General features: G+C 44.6%; 1 protein-coding gene across 2 annotated transcripts in view; it reads right to left on the minus strand.

Annotated features, from left to right (window-relative positions):
* LOC140718522 (tumor necrosis factor receptor superfamily member 5-like) overlaps positions 1-8,033 on the minus strand; it is a 35,515-nt gene extending 27,482 nt beyond the window's left edge. Inside the window, exons 1-3 of one of the 2 annotated variants that reach the window (XM_073032476.1) lie at positions 7,736-8,033; positions 6,343-6,444; positions 3,889-4,005 (exon numbers count right to left, since the gene is read on the minus strand). In XM_073032476.1, coding sequence (XP_072888577.1) covers positions 3,889-4,005; positions 6,343-6,376 — 151 coding nt within the window. In that variant the 5' untranslated portion in view covers positions 6,377-6,444; positions 7,736-8,033. Of the gene's footprint in view, positions 1-3,888; positions 4,006-6,342; positions 6,445-7,020; positions 7,192-7,735 lie in introns of those variants that run through there. The other variant, XM_073032477.1, reaches the window with a different exon arrangement.
* Positions 8,034-10,029: the final 1,996 nt, after the last annotated feature.

Raw genomic sequence — 10,029 nt, forward strand, 5'->3', positions numbered from 1 at the left:
TGATGTCCTCTCTGTAGGCTGCCTGATTATTATTTGAGATTAGTGTAGTGCCATCAGCAAGTTTAATTAGCAGATTTGAGCTGTGGGTGGCGACACAGTCATGGGTATACAGAGAGTAAAGGAGGGAGCTTAGTACACAGCCCCGAGTTGAGGGTCAGAGGTGAGGGAGCTCACTCCTACCACCTGCCTGTGATCTGAGCGGAAGTCCAAGATCCAGTTACACAAGGCAGGGTGAAGGCTGAAGTCTTTGAACTTCTTATTGAGCCTGGAAGGACTTATGGTGTTGAATCAGAGGGCACTAAAGCACAGAAAGAATCCCTTCGACCCATCTAGTCCTTGCTGATCTGGTCTTCTGCATAGCCTCACCTATGGAGAATTATGGCCTTCCAGACATCCCTCATCCATGCACCAATTCAACTGAACTCACATCACTTAGCCTGGCAGCTCATTCCACACGCACTCTATCTAAGCATGCACCTTTTGGATACCCCTCATAATTTTTTTTTGAAGTTTATTCCTTCACGGTAGTGGTCCCCAACCCGTCGATCACAATCGGCTGGTCGATCTTTGAGACTTTCCCAGTAGATCTCAAAAAAAAAAAGAAAAAGTACACAAATACTGTTGAGAGATTGCTTCCAGCTTTCTAGTTCCGTTCTTTCTGCCCAGCACGCACGTGTGTAGCTCCCCCACCATGCACCGCGGTAGAAAAGACCAGAAGTAAAACCCCGCAACCTGGAAGCAACCTCTCTTTACAAACAGCTTCCGTAGTATGGGGTGTTGCTATATTCTCATTATCCTAATTTGTATTAACTTATCTTTATAATGCTCATGTTAGAACACTTCTCCCCCTTTAAATCCCAACATTCCCCAAACGTAAATAACTGGGAAACAAAAAACAGTGGTGTCATTATCTTGCGTACCTCTGAAACTTATACTAGTGTCTCAGTAACAGTTTACCAACACAAAACACCTGAAAAACGTGGCAGGTTCAATATTCAGTCTAACAAAGGAAACTGTCCATTCAAATATTCAGTCTGTCAGGAGGTTTGCGAGGGCGCTGTGCTGTAACAGATGAAAATTATGAAATCTAAGTATAGGAGCTGTCTTACTGACAGACACTTCAGACTGTCTCAAACTGGCTGTCTGCAGTTATGAGTCAAATTTCTCACTCCCAAATAATGGACAAAAAGTAGCAGTCAAGTATGACACTTGTGTTTACCCCGAGAAAGACTACCATGACCATGAACCCTGCGCGGGCACGTGTGTGCGCATGCATGCACCTGCCGATTTTTTTCCTACAAATCAGTTTTGGCTTAATTGTCCCGATTCTGTTAATTAAAACGACACAGTGTACATACATTATTTCTACTTCCGGGTTGTGGGGCTTTACTTCCGGTCTTTTCTGCCTGGTGCGCATGCGTGTGACTAACCGATTCAGTAGGTCGATCTTGCCTTTCATTGAGGCCGAGGTTGGGGATCTCGGGCTTAAAAAGGTTGGTGACCACTACTTTACGGGATGTGGGCATCACCAGCTAAGCCAGCATTTATTGCCCATCCCTAGTTGCTGTTGAGAAGGTGGTGATGCGCTGCCTTCTTGAACCACTTCAGTCCCTGAGCTGTACGTACACCCAACGTGTTCTTAGGGGGAGAATTCCATGATTTTGACCCAGCAACAATGAAGGAATGGTGACATGTTTCCAGGTCAGGATGGTGAGTGACCTGGAAGGGGATTCCACGTGGTGGTGTTCCCAGGTATCTGCTGTTCTTGTCCTTCTAGACGGTAGTGGTCCTGGGTCTGGAAGGAGCTGCCTTAGGAACTCGGTGTGCTTTTGCAGTAGTTCTTGTAGATAGTACACACTCCTCCAACTGAGAGTTTCATTGTACCTATGTATAATGACAATACAGATCATTCAATTCAAAATTCTTTGATGGTGGAGGGACTGGATGCTTGTGGAAGGGGCACTGATCAGGTGGGCTGCCTTGTACTGGATTGTGTCAAGCTTCTCAATTGTTGATGGAGCTGCACTCATCCAGGCGAGGGGCGAGTATTCCATTCCACTCCTGACCTGAGCCCTGTAGATGGTGGACAGGCTTTGGGGAGTTAGGAGGTGAGCTACACGCCACAGGATTCCTAGCTTTTGACCTGCTCTGGAAGCCAGGGTGTTTATATGGACGAGACCATTCAGTTTCCTGTCAATGGTAACCCCCAGAATGTTGATCGTAAAGGGTTGACGAAGAAGGAATCTAATAGAGGATAGTGGACCATGGAAGAAAGGGGAAGTGTAGGGAACCACCTTCCCCTCACCTATCACCAGCCAGCTTGTACTCCTGCCCTCCCCCCGCCCCCCACAACCTTCTTTTGGCTTCTGCCCTCAATTTCCTGACTTGATGAATACTGTCGGCCCAAAATATCAACTGTTTATTTCCTTCTGTAGATGCTGCCTAACTCACAGAGATCCTGCAGCATTTTGTGGGCATTGCTCAAGATTTCCAAACTCAGCAGATTTGTGTCTGTGTGTCGTGTTGTTTGTTGTGCACCGAACCTGCTCCAGTTTTAGACGAGACCATGGGAATTAAAACATAGGCAGTCACTCAGCATTGTGAATGACTTGTTATCACAACTTCAGCTACCTCACTCCTCCTGTCTGTTTGCATTTGGACTGGTCGTTTGTAACTGTCATCTCTCTCTTCCCTTTCCATTTATTTATATATTCGGGTCTTTTGGTCATTTTGCAACAGGCCAGACTGTACAACATTATCTAAACTTTACAACATTACACAGACAAAGGGACTCAACCACCCCTTAATGTCTACATTACTTTATCACATCATGTCTTCTGGGATGTTTTTAAATGAACATTGTTATTCAGAAGTTGACACTGCACCATCCGTGAGTCAGAAGGTTGTGGGTTCAAGTCCAATTTCTGACACTTGTGCCCCAAATCTAGGCTGTCGTTCCAGTGAGTATCTCGGGAGAGATGTTAAACCACGGCCTTGTCTGCCCACTCAGATGGAAGTGAAAGATCCTGTAGATCATTGACAGTTGACCTCTTACTGATCGACTGCTGATACAATGACATTTCGATAACAGATCAATTGTAACAGATTTATTATCTGTTACAGTGTCAGACGTCACTCCTGCAGTGTTGTCCTGAGGATGAGATGATTGACCTCCAACCACCACAGCCGTCTTCCTTTCTATCAGGTATGATTCCAACCAGTGGAGGGTTTCCCCCCTAATTCCCATTGACTCCATTTTAGCTGGGGCACCTTGGTGCCACACTCGGGTCAAATGCTACCTTGACATCGAGGGCTATCACTCACTTCACCTCTGATATTTAGCTCTTTGGTCCATGTTTGGACGAAGGAGGTGAGGAGGTCAGCAGCTGAGTGGCCTTGACGGAACCCAAACTGGGCATCTGCAAGCAGCTTATTGCTGAAGAGGTGCTACACGATAGCACTGTTGATGACCACTTCCACTACTTTGCTGATGATCTCAGAACTATTACATTACTATGCTCAAATCTCTAAAGAGTTTGCTTCAGGAAGCTGGTGTTGTGCCTACCTACGACACCATAGCCCATCCATCAGAGCCAACTGACCAGCGCTGGAGTTGCAGGCCTGTGAAGAACGTTGCTGTCAAATTCCTCAAGAACTGGTCATATGCATGAATGAGAAACCAATGGTTCAGTAGAAATATTAAAGACAGACCTTCAATTCTCTATAACCAAAGGAGAAAGAGCAGTCTTTTATCTCATACTAAAAGGGAAATGCCACTAATGAATCATTTCTTAATTTTAACCACTCATACGTTATGGATTTTTAAGTTTTAAAAAATCTATAGTTTCTATAGTGGTAGGGATTCCATACAATAGAGGCATGGCTTACCCGCTTCACATGATGGACAGCACCAACCATTATGTGTATACTCCAATTCTGTACAATCATCTACATGTGAAGCTTCCATTAACACCAGTGAGAGGATCAGGTTCAGTTGACCTGTAACTAAATAGTTAAATTAAGGAATTTTAATAGTGCTGGAGATCACACAGTAATACTGGTGATTATTTTATAAGTTACTTTACTGTATTCCATAGAATAATTGTATTCAAGAAAGGGAGTAGAGATAGCCCAGGAAATTATAGACCATTGAGTCTTACTTCAGTGGTTGCTAAGTTGATGGAGAAGATCCTGAGAGGCAGGATATATGAACATTTGGAGAGGCATAATATGATTAGGAATAGTCAGCATGGCTTTGTCAAAGTGCCTTACGAGCCTGAATGAATTTTTTGAGGATGTCACTAAACACACTGATGAAGGTAGAGTGATAGATGTAGTTCAGCAAAGCATTTGATAAGGTACCCGGTACAAGGCTTATTGAGAAAGTAAGGAGGCATGGATCCAAGGGGACATTGCTTTCTGAATCCAAAACTGACTTGCCCACAGAAGGCAAAAAATGGTTGTAGATGGGTCATATTCTGCATGGAGGTCAATAAACGGTGGTGTGCCTCAGAAATCTGTTCTGGGACCCTTTATCATGATTTTTATAAATGACCTGGATGAGGAAGTGGAGGGATGGGTTAGTAAATTTGCTAATGGCACAAAGGTTGGAGGAGTTGTGGATAGTGTGGAGGGCTGTCAGAAGTTACAGCAGGACATCGATAGGATGCAAAATTGGGCTGAGAAGTGGCAGATGGAGTTCAACCCAGATAAGTGTGAGCTGGTTCATTTTGGTAGGTCAAATATGATGGCAGAATATAGTATTAATGGTAAGCCTCTTGTCAGTGTGGAGGATCAGAGGGATCTTAGGGTCCATGTCCATAGGACACCCAAAGCTGCTGTGCAGGTTGACTCTGTGGTTAAGAAGGCACACAGTGCATTGGCCTTCTTCAATCGTGGGATTGAGCTAGGAGCTGAGAGGTAATGTAGCAGCTATCTAGAAACCCGGTCAGGTCCCATTTGGAGTACTGTGCTCAGTTCTGGTCGCCTTACTACAGGAAGGATGTGGAAGCCATAGAAAGGGTGCAGAGGAGATTTACAAGGATGTTGCCTGGACTGGGGAGCCTGCCTTATGAGAATAGGTTGAGTGAACTCGGCCTTTTCTCCTTGGCATCATGGAGGATGAGAGGCGACCTGATAGAGGTGTATAATATCATGAGAGGCATTGATCGTGTGGATAGTCAGAGGCCTTTTCCCAGGGCTGAAATGGCTAACATGAGGGTGCAATTTAAGCTGCTTGGACAGAGGACATGTCAGGGGTAAGTTGTTTTTTTATTATACGCAGAGTGGTGAGTGCATGGAATGGGCTGCCGGCCACAGCAGTGGAGGCAGATAAGAGAGGGTCTCTTGAGAGACTTCTGGATAGGTACATGGAGCTTAGAAAAATGGAGAGCTAAGGGCAATCCCAATTAATTTCTAAAGTAAGTGCATGTTCAGCACAGCATTGTGGGCTGAAGGGCCTCTATTGAGCTGTAGGTTTTCTATCTTTCTATGTTTCATCTCACAAAGCAGTACAGATTTACAACACTCCTGCTTTCCATCAAATGTTCAGGCCAACTTCTTTGCAGATTTTCAATGTCTAGATAAAGGTACTTTTGTGATGAATACAGAATTTAATCGATAATTAGGTGAAAATAAACTGTAACAGTTACTCAGTTTACTTCAAAAGTCATTGTACTTAGAAGTTACTTGAACACAGAAAATGCTGAAAATTTTCAGCAAGTCAGTTAGTATCAGAGGGAAAGAAACAGTTGACTTTTCAGGTTGACGAGCAAACAGCTACAGATGCTGGAAAAACAACAAAAAGCAAACTCTGGGATGCTGGATTGCTATTTCTCTGGTAGATCACTTGCTTAAACTCCAGTTCCACCTGTTCGGAGGTGGTTGATAAGGCAAATATCGGCCCCACAGTGGAGTGTGAGATTGGATGGGTGAGTAGTTTGTGAGATGGTGTGATTCTTCTATTTACACTGGGCTTCCAATAGTCACAGAGTCACCCACATTTAATGAGCGTTACTGAATATTCTGAAACAAAATTGGAACACAGTCTTCACCTACCCACAGTGACTCTGCTGTTGAAAGCTGGAGCCACATTTTTCCACCTTCAACCCCTTGGGCTCTGTCCTATCACAGACAATCCATGTGTTTCATCCCATCCTCCCCACTTTTCAGCTCTGGCACAGGGTTATTGATCAGTATATTCTATGTTTCTTTCAGCAGATACTGACTGACCAATCAAAATTACACATTCGTTTTATTGGAAACATGTAAAGACAACTGTGTGGAAGTATAGTACGGTATTTTAATCCGGCGAACGGTCTTTGAATGGGACCATCTACATACCTGCGAATAACGTTGCAAGTTTAGGAATCCCCATCGAATGATAAACAATGAGATTTTTGGGAGGACAGTCTGATTTCCAATCTGCACTCTTCTATAACGCACCTGTAAAACATGACAGCAAAGACCAACATCCTGTTATTGGTCCTGATGAAGGATCTCAGCCTGAACTGTCGACTGTTTATTCATTTCCATAGATGCTGCCCAACCTACTGAGTTCCTCCAGCAATTTGTGTGTGTTGCTAAGCATTTAACAACAGTTTTTCAACATCAAATTTCAAATTGTACAAATAGAAAAATGAAAAAAAAGTAATAAATATAGAGAATATGAGTTGTAGAGTCCTTGAAACTGCGACAGTTGTAGAATCACTCAGTATTTGGACGAGTGAGGTTGTCTACACTGGTTCAGGAGCCTGACAAGAACACAAGAATGATTGAGGGGTGATAACTGTTGCTGAACCTGGTGGTGTGGGGGTCACGGAAGGAACAGATCTGGACTATACGTAAGTGCCATTACAGAGTCAAATGCCACAATGATAGTGGACAGTATAAAGCTAATCATTCATTACAAGATCTCCCAGCTCGTTGATACAGTAGTTCTTTCTGCACAATAAGGTAGGCAACAGCTATGTCAGCGTAGGTGGCCGATTGTTGACAGGAAATTCTGAAGCAATAACTTACCTCAGAGTTGTAAATAAGGAGAATGCTCTTTTAATGACCCATTGGTGAGTACATCAACGTGGGTGTAAAGGGACAGCAAGGTCATTTTTTCATGTGTGATTCCCAGTTACACAGACCCCCATGCTGCAGAACGTTAGTGATGGGACCTTTGAACCTTCTGAAGATCCTCTTGAAGGTGGTAATTTCTGGCACTTGTATGGTGCAAATATTTGTTACTTCTCAAAGGTTCTACCCAACTACTTCATTTTTTTATCGGCTGCAGGAAAGAATTCAGAGTGGGGTGGGGTGGGGGAGAGGGGGAGCGGGGCGGGGGAGGGAGCGGGGGCCGGGGCCGGGGAGAGAGCGAGGGAGGAGAGGGAGAGGGAGCGGGGGAGGAGAGGGAGAGTTTAACACGTGCGACTCCATTGCAGACATCCCACTTCCCCTGGGAGTCTCCCGCAAACTGAAGTCGACGTTTTCTTTGACACCCCCAAACCCCTCAGTCATTTTCCCTTTACTTCTTGTCAAAATCCATTTCACACCATCAGTAAACACCCCAGCTGAATTTACCGAGACGGCTACACTCAGACACTTCACAGCTGATTAAAAAACCCGTCCAGTCGGCTGGCGCGCTCACGGGCTTTTTCATTAAAAATGTCTCCCCTTCAACTGTGCATCCCACAGTCCCTGGCACATTGACAGAACATAGTCTGGAATTAAAACTCTCCTCACTTACCTGCGCCGGTTCTGTAGTGGCATCCGCACCAAACTTCGGAGCGAGACTTCTGCGTGTGACACAAAGGAGAAGTGAACCACTTTCCCACTTTCCCAAGTGAACCAACCAGCCGATTGCAGGCGTCTCCCCACGGCTATATCGCGTGACACCGGTCTCATCGCCTGTTTCTAATGCCACACCCCTCAAGAAAACCAAATTAGACTCGGTGCGAGTAAACCATCTCTTTTACACCCCCACTGCTTCAGTCACTTCATGGTTAAGACATGAGCTCTCAAATGCAGACATCCCACCCTGCAAAAACTCGTTTCAGGGAGGTACAGTAGCACCACCATTTCAGACAGGTAGCACCCCCGCCCCCACCCGCAACCCATATCCTCCCCACCCCGGTCGATCTCCAAGAGTGTATGTAATACTTTGTTTAGTGATTTTGTCTAATCTCTAAACCAAGTTGGGTATATGCAGAAAATGTGACCTTAAAATATGTACCAATATCATATAATTATGGAGTCGTTTTTTTATTCTATTAGAACTTTAAGCAAGTCTACAGGAAGTTTGGCCTCATCGCGAAGGATATTAATAGAGTAGCTCCTTAGCAGCTAGCCAGCTAGTTTAAATAATGTTAGCTATACTAATGAACGAATGACACCTGTTAAACTCACCTCAACATGTCTTTTACATTTTAACCCACCACGGGCAATAGAAAAGTCACTGTTGCAAACAGTGCAGCGAACAACACTGTCATTGCTTTTGAGGTTCACTGTAAAACCCGCTCACGGAGAAAACTTCTTCAGTGTAGGCATCACTGGCAGAGGCTTTGCAGTAGAATTTAAAGAGCAAACACGAGGAAATCTGCAGATGCTGGAAATTCAAACAACAACACACACAAAATGTTGTTCCACCAGCATTTTGTGTGTGTTGTTTAAATTTCCAGCATCTGCAGATTTCCTCGTGTTTGCTCACGGAGAAAACTGACAGGTCTACTTAGCCGGAAGAGAGACCAATCAGGATGCTCCCTCTCGCTCTCAAAAAAATCGATTTCTGGGATATTGTATTAAATTTGCAGACGTCAGGGAGCTATCGACTGACTGCACCTTACCGCTGAAGCAATTTAGTAAGTGTTTTATATTCCAATTTGTTTCAGTGGACGAATGTCAAAGGACAGGTTCTGTACCACGTGTCCTGATAGCAAATTGTACAATAAAAGAAATTCATTGACCAGTTACATTTTTATGTGGCTCTGACGACAGTTCAGAGGCTGAGTATTCAGTGGAAGGGGACATATACCAGCCCAAATGTTTTCCACCAACTTCAGGATAAAGAGTGTAATGGAAAACTGTCCATCTGCCTAGTCAGTGCAGTTCCAACAACACACCATTCGGGATAAAGCAAGTCTCATCCGTGAGGACTTTTTATGCATCCAGGACACTATCTGTGACAGATTAAAAATGAACAACACCAAAACTTCATTAAATGCAGAAAACACAGACTGGGTTTAGCATTGAAATGAAAGTTCAAGTTCAAATGTGAATCTTTCCCATGGACTCCTTTGCCCCACTCCTGGATGGCGGTGGTATTGCTTCAGAAATTATCTGAAAGGGAAATCAATACACAGTCGACTTTTTTGGACCAAGACCCTTCAGCAGGACTTGAAAGGAAGGGGGAAAATGCTGGAATAAAATGGTGGGAAAGGGGGATGGAAGACTAGTTAGAAAGTGATAAGTGAAGCCAGGTAGATGGGAAAGGCAAATGACTGAGAAAGAGAGAATCTGAAAGGAGAAAGTGGACCATGTGAGAAAGGGGCACCATGGAGAAGTGATGGGCAGCTGATAAGAGGCCAGAGTGGGGAATAGAAGAAGAGGGAGGGGGAGAGAAAATCATTTTACCAGAGAAATAAATCGATGTTCATTCCATCAGGTTGGGAGCAAACAGGATGGAATATGAGATGTTGCTCCCCCACCATGACAGTGGCCTCACTGTAGTAAATGAGGAGTCAGTGAACAGGAATGGGAATAGGAATTGAACCAGTTGGCCACTGGGAAATTCTGCTTATGGTGGATGGAGCAGAGGTGTTCAACAAAACGGGCCCCCAATCGGGTCTCATCAATGTAGAGGAGGCCGCATTGGGAACACTAGACACAATAGATGACCCCAGCAGTTTCATCGGCGAAGTGTTGCTTCACCTGGAATGACTGTTTGGTGCTCGAATGGAGGTGGGGGAGAAGGCGAATGAGCAGGAGGAACACTTTGGCCACTTTCTGGGATAAGTGGCAGGAGGAAGAATAGTGGGATGGGAC

Source organism: Hemitrygon akajei, chromosome 29 (genome assembly GCF_048418815.1).
Source record: "Hemitrygon akajei chromosome 29, sHemAka1.3, whole genome shotgun sequence".
NCBI classification, from domain to species: domain Eukaryota; kingdom Metazoa; phylum Chordata; class Chondrichthyes; order Myliobatiformes; family Dasyatidae; genus Hemitrygon; species Hemitrygon akajei.